The following is a 17,786-nucleotide window of genomic DNA, read 5'->3' as shown; positions in this document are numbered from 1 at the left end:
GTCTGATAACTATGGAGTAATTTGAGTCAATCCATGATTATGTCTTTATTCAAAATATTTTAATTAAATAAAATAGATTTTCTTTTGATCAAATTAGCTTATATTTTATGTTTTAAACACTCACAAAAGTAATTAAAAATAAAAATTTATATATATAAAATGTTTTCATGCTTGATCAGAATTAGTTTTCTGATCAAATGTTGCTCACACAGGTCATCTATCTATTGTTGCCCCTTAAATGTTAAAAATCTTGTTTATATTCTTCAAAGAGTCAAATAATGGTCTCCTTCAAATTGAATTTGTTGATGTTTTCCAATATTCGTGGTCACTTCCTGTGCACAGTAAAGACACACAAGTCGAGTATCTACAGAGTATCTATAATGTTTTTACAGAGAAGTTCTCGGTACACACGGAGCCGACAAAAGTCACTCTGTTCAGTAACAGATCGAGTATTTACAGTTGAGCAGACAAGACATGATCAGGAAGTTAAAAAAAATGAATCGCTCCTGGGTTTGTTTGAGGGTCCGTATAGACGACGGGAATGACTGAAAAATCATTTTGTGGCTTTTTTCCTGGTCTTGCTCGCCGCCTTTCCTTTTCCAGAATCAACCTTTTCTTTCTTGGACACGGAGGGTTTGGACTTCTTCTGCTGCGGAGACGAAGATGAAATCAGACCAAAGATGTTGAGGTTTTAAATAGAGGTTTTCGTGCTTACCTTGATCATAGCGTCAGTTTTCAGTCCTTCGCTTTCCTCCTCGGACTCGTGGACCTCTTTGTCTTCTCCTCCCAGCTCAGAGTCTCCTCCTCCGCCGCCACCTCGTCCTTTCTTGATCACTTGTAAGGAGTACGGCGTGAGGTGGACCTCTTTGTTGTACGCACGGGTGAACGCCGACTTCACCTACCGGGAGTTTTATCACGTCAGTCTTTGAGTTTGTGCTGCAATGAAAATGTAGTTGTGCACCCTCTGCTGCCCCCTACTGACCTTAGAGTCCAGTTTGGAGTAGGGGTCTTGCTGTCCCCCCCACACGCTGATCTCCATCATGCTGTCCACGTCCTCTCTGACCAGCTGGTAGTCGTCCAGCAGCTGCACAGCCTGACCGGCTCCCTCTGCCCCGAGTCTCTGCAGCGGACTCAGCAGCGCCATCCTGAGGTAGTGGAGGTAGTCCAGGTTCACCGCCTGCCTGCTGCTCAGAGTCCTGCCAGGAGACCATTCACCCGCTCTCAGTCCAGACGTCGGCTCCGGAGAGACCGGGGGCAGCTTACCTGAGGGCCATGTGGCAGGACAGATCCTGGACAATACGAGAGTGTTTACCCGTGGAAGAGTGTTTTCCTAGCCAGCCGGGGAAGGAGGGGAAGTGACTCATGTAGCCTCTCATCAGCTCTCCAGGGATCACGCTGGCATAGATGGCCTGAACAAACACACACGAGGTGTTCACAGTTGAATGTCCACTCGTCAGGTGTGTGTCTCACCTGAGTGGGCAGCAGCGACCAGTTCTGGCCCGAGCGGATCCGTCGGTCCACCAGGTCTCCGTCACAGATGGAGTCCGCCGTCTTGCTGAGCAGAACCAGGTGAGACTTCAGGTTGCCGCTAAGACGGAGAGAAGAACCATTATTGGAGGAATAATACAGCTGCAGTGCATGCTGGGAAAAGGCTAAACAAGTATTGAGGAGCTTGAATTATATATATTATTATATTATATCAATTTGTTTTCTTTATTCAGTATTTCCAGATATTATCCTCATACCACCAACACAAAATTACTAACTTTTTTACAGACGGAAAAAAGAATTTTGGTGAAAAATGGTGTCTCACCCTGCGGCAGCCGGCCGCACGTGCACGTAGTTCTCCTGGACAAAGAGTGGCGCTAGCGAGTAGTCGTGGAAGAAGAGGTCGGACTTGTCGATGAGGCTCATGCCCGACGTCTCCTCCCCGGCGGCGAAGACCTTCCTGCAGACGTCGAAGGGCCCCATCTTCATGTCCTTGCGGGCTCTGGCGGCGTCAGTCTTGCACTGGTCGTAGGTCATGACCTTGTCTTTGGCCGACCACATGCTGAGGTTGTGGATCACCTGAGCGGTCACATGAGCAGGTGAGACCCCGAAAACAACCGGCGCGAAAGCTTCCGCAGACGTCCGTCTACCTGCCGCACATCCTGGTTGGAGGCCAGGATGATCTCGTTGAGGGCTGGGGGTTTGATGTTGATGCCCTCCTTGTAGGCGATGGACATCATGGCTCCCTGGAGTGAGACACACGTGACCCTGGGATCGAACTGCTGGAATAAAAGTTTTGTCTTTACCTTGATCTGGTCCAGGCGCGGCCTGTGGAACCTCAGGTCGAAGCAGTGGTTGGCCAGAGAGCGGATCTTCATGGCGTTTCTGTCGTTGCACATGCAGATGATGGGGATCCTGGAGCCTTTGATCAGACTGATGAGTTCCTGCAAGAGAGCCTTGGTTGTGTCTTCTGGTTCTTCATGGAGGTGTCCGGGTCGCTGAGAGTACCTGCATGCCTCCTCGATCCTCGTTCCCCGCCATGCCGTCCACCTCGTCCATGATCAACACGTGTTTGCTGCTCACCGTGTGAGACGTTCCTGTCGACACACAATAGACCAGCAGTGTAACAAAATATCCATGAACTTTAATATCACGAGATCCAGGTGATGACTGAGGACAAGGGGATACAGTGGACTCCGGCAGCTTTTAAAGCTGATATTTGGACATATTTTGATTTCAAACAAATGAAAGCAGATCCGACTTTGAGTCAAGTTCTCCACAATAATACAAATATATCCTTGTTCCTCGCTATAAATTGTATCGTTACCCCTGAAGTTTGATGATCGTATCACCAGATTGTTGCCACTACAAACCTCATGTCTCCATCCTCATCATCATCAAACTGACCAGATAACACTGACATTTCTTGGCAGGAAATAATTTCTCTAACTATTCCTGGTTTAATATTCTTATGACACTTGTTTACACTCATACTATGAAGCTTCAGGTCACCTTTGTAGAAGTTCTCGATGCTGGTGTTGTTGAGCGACTCAGCCACGACCTCCTTCAGGCAGTTCTTGCTGCGGGTGGAGCTGGCGTTCATCTCCACGTAGCTGAAGCCCAACTCCTGCAGACACACACACACACACACACACACACACACACACACACACACACACACACACACACACACACACACACACGTCAGGTTGACCCACTTGAATCCGAACCTCGGTGTTGGAGATGGAGTCGGACTTGCCTCACAGACGAGGGCAGCCGTGGTGGTCTTCCCCACACCCGGAGGTCCGGACAGCAGCGCGGCTTTGTGTCCGGATCCGTCATCTTTGGAGGATCCAAACTTCCCAAATCTGGCGACTAGAAATCGAACCGTCAGAAATTGTAACTCAAAGAATGTGTCTTTAGAAGTCAAAGTTACCCGCAGGTTTGGACGAGGCGCTGCCATGATGCTTGTGCCAGTTCTGCAGCCAGCGAACAAGCTTGTTAGCGCAACTCTGCTCCCCCTGCTGGCCGATCACCCCCTTCAGCGAGGTGGGCCGGTACTTGTCCACCCACAGCAGACTCTGGCTCTCTTTGACCTTGGACGACGGCAGATCCAACTCTCTCCGGACCGCCTGACCGGAGCCTGATCTCTGCGGCGTGCCCACAGCTCCGGTCTTGGAACTGTGACCTTTTGACAGACCGGTCTTGGATGGGCTCGGTGTGTGAGGAGACCTGGAGTTGCCTTTAGACGGCGAGATCTTCTGAGAGGTCGGAGTTCTCTTGGACGTGGAGGCAGGAGTTCTTCTCTTCTCCGCTTTGATCTACCAAAATATCATCACTTAGAGAAAACTCTAAACGCAGGAGAGGAAACACTAAAACATTTAATAACAGATTTGGACAATTCAGTTTCCTCAGGGGTCATTATATATACTGGAACTGTTAAAAAAAAATATATATATTTAATTTTAAGATGAATTCACCTTGTTTTCTCTAAAGATTATATTAGTTATATACCAAATAATTATTTTAAGAGACGACACATATTCACAAAAAGGAAAAAAGTCTGAAAGAACCTAAGTTTTATTTGTAGTTAATACAATAATAAATACGTAGGATTGTTAGCAGGCAAAAACATTTTCTACAATGTTCTACTCTGACCTCATTGGGGGTATTTGACGAAAACATGTTTTTGATGTACATAAAATAATTACCGTTTTTACCGCACTATAACCCGACTGAGCCGACACGCTGTGGGCGGGATTACGTCATTACGGGGGATTTACGATGCATGTCACATGATGGCGGACGTCTATGGAGTAAGATTACTGGCACCGTTTTGAGGGAGTGTGTCTTGGTTGTTGTTCACTCTCAACCAGTCATACACGTGTGTTCAACATGTTATACACGTGCCTGGCCGTCATACACGCGCTCAACTTCACTGCTGCTTGCTCAAAATTTTGTCTGCTCACAACATGAGTCTTGCACGCCGCTGCTTTGAACCTTTTAAACATCATTTGAACATAGTTACCATTGGAGTGAACGCAGTTGTCAGAATGATTAAAAATTTGAAAATTTGTCTTTATCTGACCGTTTTGTTGACATTCCCTTTAGCACAGCTTTATCTAGTGGATGCATAATGCAACCCCAGTAGCGCCCAATAGTGTGAAAAATACAGTATAATAAAAAAAATTCTCTTGTAATTTCAAATTCAACATGGAGCAGAAAGTGCTGACCTCAGCCTCTGCAGCAATCTCAAACTTGGACTTCTTCCCGGGTTTGGTTCTGATCAGCTCCAACAAATCGTCCTCACTCAGGATTTTGGTGCCGAAACCCTCGGCCTGGACGAAGAAAGAGCGTATGAGCAACTCTGATCACAGTATTGATCACTCTGTGAAGGTTCCACAGATTTAAATGGAATATTGTGACACATCAAGGTTACAGCGTCAAGCAGGTTCAGACCAATCAGAGTCGAGACTTCAGAGAGATGTGCACAAAGATAATTCCAAAGACGAAGATCCTCTAAAGCATGATCTGATGACCCGGAGGCAACAGCGGATGTTTGATTGTTCTATCAAAAGAGCGGGTCTCATCAATCCTGCTTACCTTCTCCAGCTTGGACACGCCGCTGTCTCTTCCCTGCACCAGGTAGCTGGTCTTCTTGCTCACGTTGCCCGTCACTTTTCCTCCGTAACGCTCGATCAAAGATTTGGCTTCGTCCCTCTCCATGGACTCCATGACGCCCGTCAACACGAACACACAACCCTCCAGACAGTTATCGGCTCCCTGAGAACATACACAGAACGTGACCAGGTCTGAGGATGAAAGACCACTTGAATCTGCAAATATTACTGTGGGGATTTCTTTGGACCCGAGAGCTCGAGGGCCGTCCCTGTTCAGGTAGTTCTTGAAAGCAGCAGAGTTGCCCCTCTTTCTCTCTAGGTCATCAACGTTGGTGCTGGAGCTCTGGGCAGAGAGATGGACACTGATGCATTATGGGAAAAGCCTCAATGTGTGTAACAACTTTTACGAAATTAAACTTCCGGCAGCTAGATGGCCGCAGTCGTCACACCCTTTGCAGCTAAAGAAACAATCAAATCCCAGATGACTGAGGACGAGAGGATAAAGTTTTCAATATAATGCATCATTGCCCCTGTATCATGTATCTTATGGCCAGATTCCTGCTAATACACACCCCTCGACACTGCATTTTAAAGTATTGCACAAGTGTGTTCAGACGCTCAGCCGTGTAGTCCTGATGTCTACTCATCCATCGACTCACCTCAGGTTCTTTGGGAGACGTCTTCAGGGCGGTGGCTGCCGGTTTAGGTGTGAACTTCATTTCGGACCTGGGTGAAGGGAGTGGTTCTTTTTTGGGAGATATTTTTACTTTAGCTGGAGATTTTTTCTTCTTGGAAACATCAATTTTCTCCTCCTCTTTCTTCATCTGAGCCAGCTTAGAAGCCGCCACGTTCTTTTTGGGAGTCGGGCTGATGGCGTCTTCTGAGCTGCTCCGTCTTTTAATGATCGTGCTCGGCCCGGCTTTCTTGTCTTCTTCTTTCTTTTTAGGCAATGTATCATCTGAACCTTTGCGGGCCTAAAAGGAAAAAGAAATAATAATTTTAGAAAAAATATAAAATAAAAGAATCTCCATCATGTTTTTTTTCTTTCGCTTTACCTTCTTTGCCTGCGGCTGCTCGTCCAGCAGCGCCAACGTCTTTGCAAAGTCCTCGTCTTCATGGATTTGCTTTTCCATCTGTTACGAAAAAAGATTAGCGATCAACTCACGTCTACGTTGATAATAGAGCAACAGATCTTTGAAGGTAAATCCTCAACATTTTTGAGCAAAAATCATAGTATCACTGTGACAACGATAATGAAGAGACATATTTTATTCAATATGAATAACCGCTGTAAAATATTCAAGGCAACGAGTGTCTTGTAAAGTGGCGGCACTACCTCCATGTCCTCGTCCATCTGCAGCTGTCGGGCGATCTGTTCATCGCTGAGCTCGTCATGGTCCTGTGTGGGCTGATGAAGAGGAGACAAAAAAAAAAAAGCTTCTTTATTATGAGAAACTAGTTTAGCATGAAGAAGACTTCCATCAATCCTCACAGCTTTTCTTTTGACGCTCGCCACAAGCTTCTTGTCGGAGCGCTGGATGGCGCCGCTGCCAAAATAGTCGCTCACAGAGGTGGGCGTCTTCTTGGCAGCGGGAGGAGGGGCCGACTTTGGAGTGACTGGTACAGGCGGACACTTATTTATGGTCTTTGATCGACTGGACCTGGACTCAGCTGGACTCTTGGTCTCGACCGGCGTCTTTGATACTTTGGACTTCTTCGATTTAGAAGATTTCGTTGTTAGAAAGTTGTCACTGTCAGAATCTGTCAAGCAAAGCAAACAATTCTTTGTTGAGAAAAAAGATCAACGTTTGTAAGTAAGTAATTTTTATTAAAAGAGCCTTTTTCAAGACCAGGGTCACAAAGCGCTTAAACAATCAAAACAATACTCAATAAAATATATACTTAAAAATGTCATTTTTACTGACACCCTTGATCACCTGTTTCTGAGACATACTGCACTGGATCTTTTTTGGGAGGAGCTTTTGCCTTTGTGTTTTTCTCTTTTTCGTTTTGAGCTTTCTTTGACTTTTTTTTGTTTGTCTCCTCCGAGTCCGAATCTGAAAAAAAGATTTCAAGAAATGTTAATTAGAATCAGAATCAGGAACTTTTATTGCCAAAGTTGTAAACACATTACAGGATTGTTTTGCTTTACAAATATAAATGACCAGCTTATTATTTTAACATCTGACAAAAAAAATAATTATGCGAGTCACTTAAGTGATGAATATAAAAAATATATTGTTACCGTATTTTCTGCACTATTAGACGCACCGGATTATAAGGCGCACCTTCAATGATTGGCCTATTTTAGAACTGTTTTCATAAATAGGGCGCACCTGATTATAAGGCGCATAGAATCAAAGATACAGTCAAACGTTTGACTGCGGTTGCGTTATGCATCCACTGGATCAAGGTGTGCTAAAGGGAATGTTAACAAACTGGTCAGGTAAAGTCAAACTTCATTAAGCGTTCTGACAACTCTGTTCACTCCCATGGTAATGATGTTTAAATGATGTTTAAAAGGCTTCAAGCAGCAGCGCGTGAGACTGGTGTTGTGAGCAGACAATGTTGAGTGCGCAGCAGAGAAGTTGAGCGCGTGTATGACAGCTAGAGCACGCGTGTATGACATGTTGAACGCACGTGTATGACTGGTTGAGCACGGAGCAGAGTGATTTTGAGTGTACAACAACCAAGACACACACGCTCAAACCGGTGGCAGTAATATCACTCCGTAGACGTCCGGCATGCGTCGTTAATCCCACCCGTGATGACGCAATGACGTGATACCACCAACGGCATGTCGGCTCAGGGTCATGAAAGTGTTTGTAAACAAGTCACCCACCAGGTAATGTTCCTATATAAGGCGCTCCAGATTATAAGGCGCTCCAGATTATAAGGCGCGCTGTCGTTTTTTGAGAAAATGAAAGGCTTTCAAGTGCGCCTTGTAGTGCGGAAAATAAAACAATATGCATTAGACTAAAGCAACAATAATACTTTGATGACATCAACAAAGGTATCCAAGAAATGACGAACCTAACTACAAAATGTATGAATTTATCGTTACCGTATTTTTATTGTGAGCAGATCCTCAGTCACAAAACAAAATATGAACAGTTACCTGAATTGATAACTGCATGCTTCTTTCGTTTCTTCTTCTCCTCCTTCTGTTTTACATCTTTTTTTGCGACCTAAAGTACACGAAACAAAGTTATACATGTGCTGGCAGAGCCATACGCAGCGACAAATGGAGACAATATTCTGCCTTGTTGGGTTCTTTCTTCGGCAAGTCTTCATCTGAAGAGAGAAGTTTCTTTGTTGTCTTTTTCTGGGCCTTGATGTTGCCGTTAGTAGCTGGTTTCTGCAGACCTGCCGTCGGGGTGAAGAACCGTCGAATATCCTGCAAAAAAAAAAACAGACTGTGTCAAAAATGCACTTTAACAAGATTATTAAACTAGTTTTTTGGATTATTAAATAAATAAGCTTTGTTGGTTGAAGGGACTCCCAGACGTGTGTGTATGAAAAGTAAAGTACGACGTATTAAAAGGGGCAAAAGAAAACGAATAACTTGTTATTTATCTGAAGAAGAAAAAACGCATGATCCAGTTTTAATGAATGTGAGACCGTTGGGTGAAATTCTCACACAATATTTATTACATCAGACTAGGAAATAACTAACCAATAACTATGAAAGACTTATTGTAGTATTGAATGCAAGTGAACGGTGTCAAGATAACATTGGTGAGCACTAACCATTGTAAACATGCTCACAGTCGGAGCTAACAGCGCGGGTAGTTCTCATCCTCACAGGTTTCAGGATTAACAACAGGATTATTTACACTTCACTAGGTTTTAGTCCCAATGACAGTCCACTGACACAGACACGACGAGTGTGGAAACGTAACGTACCATTGTTATCCGGTGTTCTGGCGACTCTTGGTTGCTTTTGCTGTCAAAGAGGGAAGAATTTCCAACTCCAGCTTGGCGCGAAGCAAGAGTCCGGTGGCGCACAGTGATGACGTCTGGCGGCAACGAGTCACACAGGATTTTCTATTAACAAAAAGGTGTATATATATATATATATATATATACAAAAATGCACTGATCTCTTAATTTTTTCCAGAGCTGTGTATATGTATATAGTGTATGTTCGTTCTATTATAAATGTAGAAACTGTTTATAACGTCATTCACAAGTGATACATGTCAGTTATATTTAAGCAACAGTTCTATGAAACAAACGTTAATGTACAAGTATTACATTCTACAAACACGATATATAGCATTACTTTATGTACTGCATATGCATGCAGACTCCGTTTTAATTACACTAGATTTCTATACAAGTTGATTTTGTTAGTGTTTCCATAAACCAAAGGTCCATTGAGAAAAGGCTCATCTTGTAAAGACCTAATTTACCATATATACCTAAAAATAAATTGTCAAAGTTGTCTGCAGGTGCCTTTTTCTTTCCTTTCATATACTCAAGTGTGTAACTTAAAAGTAAATTGTGACCGCTATTGCCTGTGACATCAGTACTTGATTGACTGATGGTCCATTAAAGGATCAGAAAGAGGATTCACTCCTCGATCATTAAATAGCAAACAATCTACACTAAATAACAAGAGATCACAAATGAATGGGTGGAAAAGCAGATATTTTATTGGTCAAATCAGGACTTGAACATTTTTTCAACATCTCCACCACATGGATGTTCTGGCTGGTAAAGATGCTCCAAGAGAGATGTCCTCGTTTCTGACAGGTGACTCGCTGGACCAGAGCTGCAAACACAAGAGATTGGATCACAAGGATGAACTGGATGTCGTCGTGATCCACAAGTTGACACAAACAATCACTGAGGCTTAAGTGTCTTATTGTAGGAAAACGTATCAGCAGCAGCAAAGGTGTCCTCACCTCTACGACTCGGGTTCCTGAACTGTTCCCTTCTCAGAAACGTAGATGCCATCCAAGAATTTTCTGATATCCTTATTTTTGACTGTGGTGGCCTGTTGGATCAGAGCAGCTGCAGGAGAAACGCAAGGTTAGCAAGATGATGATAAAGGCCAGACCAGTCAGTTTACAGCTACAATATTCTAACATTTTCAGATCAGCTTCTCTTATTTCCTGGATTAGTTTAACTTAACAGTCATGACTCATGTTATAGAACACTAGTCATGATTTTAACAATGATCTTCACCAACTTTTAGAGTCGAGTCTCACATGTGACCACTCAACTTTACTTCAAGTTATGAAGAACATAACTTTAGAAGCCAAAGCAGGTCTTGCGTTTTGTAAAATGCACATGTGTATGTGACAACTGAGGTGCTACTACAGTCACGGTTCTGACACTGGGAGAGTGAGGATCGACATGAGTCAAACTGGCACTGGTGGGCACCTGACTAAACCAATTAAACTATTAACATGCATTAGTCAGTGGCGATAATTGGTTTGACTTAAATAAAGTCAGAAAGGTGTCAAAATGTGCATCTTAACATAATTCAGAACAGGAAATGACAGTGAATGTTGTCTTTGAGGGTGCTAGAAATGTCTGCTTGGAAAGCAAACACATTTAATATTTGTTGGAGATTCCTTTCCAGCTGGACAGGATTCTACTTGCCATCAGGGTTTGCAACAGATTGACTAGACGTCGTATACCAGCGATGACAACCAAGTTGCCAGCAAACTTGAAGTTCCTTCTATGCCATCAGCCAGTAAAATCTGTATAAATTCATTTTTTAGGAAACCTACCGGAATTTGACACAAGCTCGATATCGTTTCCTTCAAGGATGAGCTCGTCCTTCTGCGAAGTAGAGAGAGCACACACCACACCTGGAGGGAGAGAAACACAGACTTGACTCACGTCTCATAACTTAACACCTGCTGAATGTCAGCACCTACCTTGCCTCATCCTGACTTTGCGGATGTACTTCTCCCCCAAGAAATTCCTGATCTCCACCATAGATCCAGCCTCCTGGATGACGACGTTGATGGGGAAATGGGCGTACACGGAGCGCATCTTGTAGCGGAAACCCTGAGGTCGGATCAGAGGGTAATTTAAGACTTTAAATCACAAATCACTGAGAGACAAGAAAATCAGAACAAGCAAAAACAAACATCTTCACTGACCAGAGTCACGCCCTTGATCATGTTCTGGACGTGGCTGCAGATGGTGCGAACCGTGGCCAGCTCCTTCCTGTTACCCCACCATTTCTCCACACGCAGCTGAGGACGGAAGACGGCTCCATTAAATCAATGACCAAACTTTATTGTATCTGTCAAATTAGTACGCATTATTCAACATCAACCTTCTCTAGAGCATTTTAAAAATTGTTTTAACGTAGACTGACTTAAGGATGGCGAGTTTAAACTTTTAACTTTTAAGGACTTGGAGCTTAAGGTTAATAATGATAAAAATTACATTTTTCTCCAAAATCTGTATAATTTTCAGCAAGTTTGTAAGTAAGCAAGTAATTTTTATTTGTATAGCGCTTAATCAAAACAATATTCAATAAAGTATATACTTTAAAGATCAAGATAAAACTGATAACATAACAGGTGTTCCAGAAAATCAAGGAAAAGCCTGAATAGAAATGTCTTAAGATGTTTCTTAAAGGATTCAGTTTAAAGTTTGTGTTGACCATGCTAAAGGTTGGGTGACCAGAGATAAAAACTTTGTTGCTGGTCGAGTGCATGAGGAACACAAGATAATGGTCTGTACATAGTAAGTAAGTAAGTAATATTTATTTATATAGCGCTTTTCAGTTATATACATATATATCTATAGTGTACTGTGAATATCACTTAGACCATTTATGTACATTATTATACCGGAAGTGACTAATTCGGTTAGAAAACTACAAAAACAGAAAATACATCCATGATTTAATGAACACATTTCTTACCTTCTTGCTCTTCTTGCCGAGCAGACTCAGCTCCAAGTTGATGTGGTTGAACTCTCTGACCAGTTTGCCACGAGGACCCTTGACAGAGACGGTTCGTCCCTTTAGCCTCACCTCGACTGGAAGAACATTCGTTATTCGTTAGTCCAAGTTCATGTCAAAGAGTTGCGTCCATGACAACATCCAGAAGTCCGTACCTTTGTCGGGGATGTCGACGGTCTGGCCGCTGAGAATGGTCTTCATTCTGTGAACACAAACAATCTTTTAAAACTAATATTTAAAGATAAGAGTTCAAACGAGCATGAACGACATGAACACTCGCCACGCATCAGAGGATGAGAGCGAGTAGCATTCGTGCTAATGCTAACGGAAACTTTAGCTTGAACACACGGACTACAAATGTGACTAAACTAGACAAATGTTATATTAAACTAACTAGAAACGAACACGCGGGTCTCGCTAAACGACAACACGGGTGTCAGGAGTGACTGCGGCCTTCACTCGGTACCAGACGACCGCAGAAACAGTCCCGATGCCAAACGTCATCTTAAACATTGACCAGCAACATTTGGAGGAAAAATACAAAATTGGATGGAATCTCTGTGGGTTTATTTATACATTTGTTGAAATGATGGTCTCTCGGATGCTGTATATGCGCAGATGAACTTAGATTAAGTCACAAGAGGGAATCCATTGCTAGCCTCACCTCGCCGGTAGTAGAGGAAAGGAGGACGCAACGACGTCACCACGCAATTGTAGGGTTTGTACGTGCCGTCATAAGGCAGTAGCAATCGATCGATGAAATCGATTTTAAACGCAAGTTAATTTCACTTCAGTACAGTTTCAATACAAATATATGTTGTGTTTTTAAACGAAAAGCAAAAATATTAACATCGCTTGCTTAAAAAAAAAGATTATTACGAGTGTGTTCAATTGTGTTTCCTCTCTTCCGATTCCCCGTGAATGCATCGTCAGGCCCAACAAGTCGAGTGTCGATGTTTCTCGCGAAGGGCAGCTGGCTAACAACTACAGCAATGTCGCTCCTGACGCAGAGCAAATGTTTAGTGGGTCGTTTTTCTACAAATCACTTGTGGATTTGTTCTAAACGTGTCACGTATGTAAGTAACTCCTCGATCCTGTCAAGTGTTGTGTTTGATGTCATGTGTTGTGTAAGACTTTTGTGATGTTATCAGTCGTTATATTCCACATTAAATTATGTTATTAATGTTTTGACGCTCGATCCACTGAGTTATTATTCTTTATGATCGTTCAAAGCTCCACAGCAGCGGCATGTCAACTGCTGCCAGTTCCTCTCCCAGTCCTGCTGACCGGAAGAAGGAGCTGCTCTCTGAAGATGGACCTGGTCTGCAGGACTTCATCTCTGGAGAACTGGCGAGGAAAAGCACATGGGAAGAGTACAGAGGCAACCTGAAGAGACAGAAGGGCGAACGGTGGATGAATAATTCTTTATTCTATAGCAATAGAGGAGTCTGGCGAGGAGGACTAGAAGCATGTTCTCAAAAATTGTTGCTTTATGTTTTTATTTATTCATTTAGACTTGAAATTGTTCCTGTCCTGCAGTCCAAACGTTAGTATGTCCTTTACCCAGAACTTAAATTTACCCACAGGAATATAACTAGAAACATCTCTTAATGAATTGCAACATTATGAGTCTATAAGTTCATGATCCGTTAAGTCCATTGACGGCTTGTTTGTCTGTGGAAGTTGAGTTTAGATAAACTCATATTTAACGTGCTATCATTTGGGTCTAATTGTCAAAACATACAAATATAACCCTCATGTTTTGTGATGGTTAGTACTACCACCTCCACCAGTTATTAACCACCAGTTTGAGAAAAATCTCTAAACTTAGGAAAATGTTTTTGGAACATGATCTGGCGCTTGTAATCCATGCGTTTGTGTCTTCTCGTCTGGACTATTGTTACAGTTTATTTTCATGTCTTAACAAGAAGGAGCTGTCTCTCCTGCAGTTGATTCAGAACTCTGCAGCGAGAATTCTGACCCGATTTAGTAGAAGAACTCACATTTCTCCGATCCTTAAAACTCTTCACTGGCTTCCAGTTTCTTTCAGGATCAACTTTAAAATTCTGGTTCTTACTTTCAGAGCTATTCATGGTCAGGCTCCTCCTTACATCACTGATCTGATCCAGCATTACACCCCAGCTCGGGCTCTGAGGTCTGTGGATCAGAATCTACTGATGGTTCCTGAACATGGTTCAGGACCAGAGGAGAGAAATCCTTTCAGGCTGTTGCTCCTAAGCTTTGGAACGATCTTCCTCTCTCTTTGCGTTTGATGGATCTACTGACTCCTTCAAGAAACATCTTAAGACGTTTTTATTTGTTCAGGCTTTTCCTTGATTTTCTGGAACTCCTGTTGTGTTATCAGTTTTATCTTGATCTTTAAAGTATATACTTTATTGAATATTGTTTTGATTGTTTAAGCACTTTGTGACCCTGGTCTAGAAAAGCACTATACAAATAAAATGTCTTACTAACTTACCTACTTACTTTACCCAGAACTTCAAATTACCCACAGGAATATAACTAGAAACATCTGTAAATGAATTGCAACATTATGAGTCTTTAAGTTCATGATCCGTTAAGTCCATTGACAGCTTGTTTGTCTGCTGGAAGTTGAGTTTAGAGAAACTCATATTTAACATGCTATCATTTGGATCCAATTGTCAAAACATACAAATATAACCCATATGTTTTGTGATGGTTAGTAAGGTAAGGTAAGGTAAAACTTTACTACCACCTCCTCTCTTTATTAAAAAATATAATTAGTTATATGATCATTTCAGTCACTAGCAATGGAGTAAATGTAGTTTCTGAGGCTCAGTGAAGACACTGATCTAACAGAATAACAAAAAATACTATAAATAATGATAATTAGAATGAAGTTGTGATATTTATCAACACCTCTACAGATATCAATATAATAAATGGTAGAAACTGTGCTTTGTTACGAAAGGCTGCGTCTCCCGCCGTGGTTAAAGACGGAGATCCCGATCGGGAAGAACTACAACAAGCTGAAGAACACACTGAGGGATCTCAACCTTCACACTGTAAGTCTTCAATCCTACGGGTTGTGGTCGTCAAACATCCTCCGCTACTGGCTCTCGTGTCATACTTTAAACGTGGCATGAACAAGGTCTTGTTAACGTGAGTGTTGTGTACAGGTGTGTGAGGAGGCCAGGTGTCCAAACATCGGTGAGTGTTGGGGCGGAGGAGAGTACTCTACAGCCACGGCCACCATCATGGTGAGCGACTCGCAGTAGCTCGAAGATCTGCATCGCTGTATCCGTCTTTACAAGTCTTCCTCCATGCAGCTGATGGGAGATACCTGCACGCGCGGCTGCAGGTTTTGTTCGGTGAAAACGTCACGAGCGCCTCCACCGCTGGACCCTGACGAGCCTTTCAACACCGCTAAAGCCATCGCAGCCTGGGGCCTGGACTATGTTGTGCTGACGTCAGTCGACAGAGACGGTATGAACGTCTTGTGGATCTCAGTTTATCTTTAACATGAATCTTAACACTATTCATTCACAGATATCTCAGATGGAGGGGCAGAGCACATCGCGAAAACTGTCTCCAGCCTCAAGGAAAGGTAGAAGCTTCTAGAATTAAATATAAATAAAAAAGTAGCATTTGTTTCCTTCAGAAAATACTACTGGCTTTAAAAAAGGGAAATGACAGTTTTACACAAAGCTACTCCTCAACATGAGTGAATGTAACTTTCCATCGCTACATCTCGTGTGAGTTGATGTCTCGAACCTCTTTCACCGAAAGGAATTCTCAGATTCTCGTTGAGTGTTTGACTCCTGACTTCCGAGGAGACCTGGCCGCTGTAGAGACGATCGCTCTGTCAGGACTGGACGTGTACGCTCACAACGTGGAGACTGTGCGGGAACTGCAGAGGTAAGTAACACTTGTGCAGCTCGAGTTGATCTGATGACAAAACAAAAATAACGATGCAAACTCAATCAGATTATCAATATGTTTTACCAGAAAGTCCTTAATTGCCTTTAGTAGGAACGTTGGAACTTGTGTATCAAAGAAGAACTGATGCTTCAGTCAACTTGCATTCTATTAAAAATTCACATTTTAAGTAAGTAAGTAAGTCATTTTTATTTGTATAGCACTTTTCCAGACCAGGGTCACAAAGCGCTTGAACAATCAAAACAATATTCAATAAAGTATATACTTAAAAGGTCAAGATAAAACTGATAACACAACAGGAGTTCCAGAAAATCAAGGAAAAGCCTGAACAAAGTCTAAGAATGAAATCACCACAAACAAACTTTAACAACTGACTTAGCATGAATTTGAACAAGTTTCTCACCCCCCATCAAATAGTTCTTTCTTGTTTTTTATTACATCAGTCTATTGCCTTGTATCTGGACCCACTTGTAGCCACTTCCTTGTAAGAGCCTTTTCTCCCAACCGTCAGTAAAAGCTAGACAATGATTATTTTAAATACCGTTTTCAACCAGCAGATGGCGCATACTCACGCTTTCTATAGCGCCCAATTACAAATGATAGACAACTAAAATTACATTTGCCGGAAAAAAGGAAAATTTTGAGAAACTATTATTCGTGCAGGCTTTTCCTTCATTTCCTGATACTCCTGTGTTGTTCTCTGTGTTATCTTGATCTTTTAAGTATATATTTTATTGAATATTGTTTTGATTGTTTAAGCGCTCTGTGACCCTGGTCTGGAAAAGCGCTCTATAAATATATATTACTTACTTGTATATATTACCATATTACTATAATAAAAAGTGATAAGTTAAAAAGAAAAGCTCACATTAGTTAAAGTGCTGATGTCTACACATTGTCCCATCTTTTATTTTCTTGCTTGATTCCATAACCTGTAGTTCAGTGGTTTGAAAAGAGATTTATGGTGAATAAACAGTTGAACTGAGTAAAAATAGTTCCGTCTGTGGTCAAGCAGTTGTTTTATGGGCTGGACTCGAGTCTGTTTCTTACTGACCCCGCTCCCTTGTTAGACACGTGCGAGACCCCAGAGCCAACTTCGACCAGTCGCTCAGCGTCCTGAAACACGCCAAGAAGGCCAAACCCGGCGTCCTGACGAAGACCTCCATCATGCTGGGCCTGGGAGAAACGGACCAGCAAGTCCTTGACACGCTCACAGGTGAGTGTCCTCACGCCTGGTGTGCACATCTGAAGGTTGACTTGTTTCTGCGCTGCAGAGCTGCGAGAGGCTGAAGTCGACTGTCTGACTCTGGGTCAGTACATGCAGCCCACCAAAAGACACCTGAAGGTACAAATGCATTCATATATTCAGAGGATTTATGGGCCTTATTGAACTGTCCTCCATCATATTTCAGGTGGAGGAATATGTGACTCCAGAGAAGTTTGCTCACTGGGAGAAAGTTGGAACCGACATGGGGTTCGTCTACACGGCCAGTGGGCCGTTGGTCCGATCCTCCTACAAAGCAGGTACGACTCATGTGTTCCGTGAGATCAATTCTAGTGTGAATGATGATGACGTGTAGAAAACAACTCTTCTCACTCTTCAACAGGTGAATTCTTTCTAAAGAACTTGTTGAAGCAAAGAAGAGAAGAAGTAACTGCAGTGGAGTGAAAGAGTCATGTCGGGGCTTTAGGTCCATCATTCAAGGAGCGTTTTCACATCAGTTTTATTTAAAGACACCTCGCAATTTAGACAAAGTTTTTAAACGTTATTACTCATATATAATTATGTCTAAAATGTATATTTGTTTAAATAATAAAAA

At 42.5% G+C, this 17,786-nt stretch overlaps 3 protein-coding genes across 3 annotated transcripts; 1 reads left to right on the top strand and 2 right to left on the bottom strand.

Annotated features, from left to right (window-relative positions):
* Nucleotides 1–252: 252 nt before the first annotated feature.
* Nucleotides 253–9,102, bottom strand: rfc1 (replication factor C (activator 1) 1). Its single transcript, XM_087799749.1, has 23 exons — nucleotides 9,015–9,102; nucleotides 8,371–8,505; nucleotides 8,227–8,296; nucleotides 7,046–7,165; nucleotides 6,601–6,869; nucleotides 6,445–6,516; nucleotides 6,164–6,241; nucleotides 5,768–6,082; nucleotides 5,338–5,451; nucleotides 5,092–5,271; nucleotides 4,722–4,826; nucleotides 3,425–3,809; nucleotides 3,248–3,363; nucleotides 3,001–3,115; nucleotides 2,497–2,585; nucleotides 2,295–2,432; nucleotides 2,139–2,234; nucleotides 1,814–2,067; nucleotides 1,471–1,588; nucleotides 1,264–1,409; nucleotides 983–1,196; nucleotides 716–898; nucleotides 253–649 (listed from the first exon to the last, which is right to left on the bottom strand). The coding sequence occupies exons 1-23, from the start codon at nucleotides 9,015–9,017 to the stop codon at nucleotides 554–556; spliced, it is 3,411 nt and encodes a 1,136-aa protein (XP_087655875.1). The 5' UTR covers nucleotides 9,018–9,102; the 3' UTR covers nucleotides 253–553.
* Nucleotides 9,103–9,744: 642 nt separating this feature from the next.
* rpl9 (ribosomal protein L9) lies at nucleotides 9,745–12,332 on the bottom strand. Its single transcript, XM_087799742.1, has 7 exons — nucleotides 12,201–12,332; nucleotides 12,007–12,122; nucleotides 11,231–11,326; nucleotides 11,003–11,135; nucleotides 10,853–10,933; nucleotides 10,019–10,127; nucleotides 9,745–9,885 (listed from the first exon to the last, which is right to left on the bottom strand). The coding sequence occupies exons 1-6, from the start codon at nucleotides 12,244–12,246 to the stop codon at nucleotides 10,021–10,023; spliced, it is 579 nt and encodes a 192-aa protein (XP_087655868.1). The 5' UTR covers nucleotides 12,247–12,332; the 3' UTR covers nucleotides 9,745–9,885; nucleotides 10,019–10,020.
* A 663-nt stretch (nucleotides 12,333–12,995) lies between these two features.
* Nucleotides 12,996–17,782, top strand: lias (lipoic acid synthetase). The gene is made up of 11 exons (XM_087799823.1): nucleotides 12,996–13,121; nucleotides 13,279–13,454; nucleotides 14,999–15,092; nucleotides 15,207–15,287; nucleotides 15,357–15,513; nucleotides 15,577–15,634; nucleotides 15,817–15,945; nucleotides 17,037–17,182; nucleotides 17,241–17,311; nucleotides 17,379–17,490; nucleotides 17,574–17,782. Exons 1-11 carry the CDS (start codon nucleotides 12,999–13,001, stop codon nucleotides 17,633–17,635), a joined length of 1,209 nt encoding a protein of 402 aa, XP_087655949.1. The 5' UTR covers nucleotides 12,996–12,998; the 3' UTR covers nucleotides 17,636–17,782.
* The last annotated feature ends 4 nt before the right edge of the window (nucleotides 17,783–17,786 follow it).

This window comes from Callionymus lyra, chromosome 1 (genome assembly GCF_982586985.1).
Source record: "Callionymus lyra chromosome 1, fCalLyr1.hap1.1, whole genome shotgun sequence".
Classification (NCBI taxonomy): Eukaryota; Metazoa; Chordata; class Actinopteri; order Syngnathiformes; family Callionymidae; genus Callionymus; species Callionymus lyra.
The sequence above is the reverse complement of the archived record's forward strand: the minus strand, read 5'-3'. Positions and strand labels throughout refer to the sequence as shown.

Bases quoted from the DNA above. Each gene is read 5' to 3' on its own strand.
- rfc1 (XM_087799749.1), bottom strand. The intron at 6,517-6,600 runs GTGAGGATTGAT...CCTCTTCATCAG, and splicing joins CGAGCGTCAAAAGAAAAGCT to CCCACACAGGACCATGACGA. The intron at 3,116-3,247 runs GCAAGTCCGACT...GTGTGTCTGCAG, and splicing joins CGGCTGCCCTCGTCTGTGAG to GAGTTGGGCTTCAGCTACGT.
- rpl9 (XM_087799742.1), bottom strand. From the start codon at position 12,246: ATGAAGACCATTCTCAGCGGCCAGACCGTCGACATCCCCGACAAAG. The intron at 11,327-12,006 runs GTAAGAAATGTG...TTCCGTCCTCAG, and splicing joins TCGGCAAGAAGAGCAAGAAG to CTGCGTGTGGAGAAATGGTG. The intron at 11,136-11,230 runs GTCAGTGAAGAT...ATCCGACCTCAG, and splicing joins TGATCAAGGGCGTGACTCTG to GGTTTCCGCTACAAGATGCG.
- lias (XM_087799823.1), top strand. From the start codon at position 12,999: ATGTTTCTCGCGAAGGGCAGCTGGCTAACAACTACAGCAATGTCGCTC. The intron at 13,455-14,998 runs GTGGATGAATAA...TTGTTACGAAAG, and splicing joins AAGAGACAGAAGGGCGAACG to GCTGCGTCTCCCGCCGTGGT. The intron at 15,946-17,036 runs GTAAGTAACACT...CTCCCTTGTTAG, and splicing joins ACTGTGCGGGAACTGCAGAG to ACACGTGCGAGACCCCAGAG.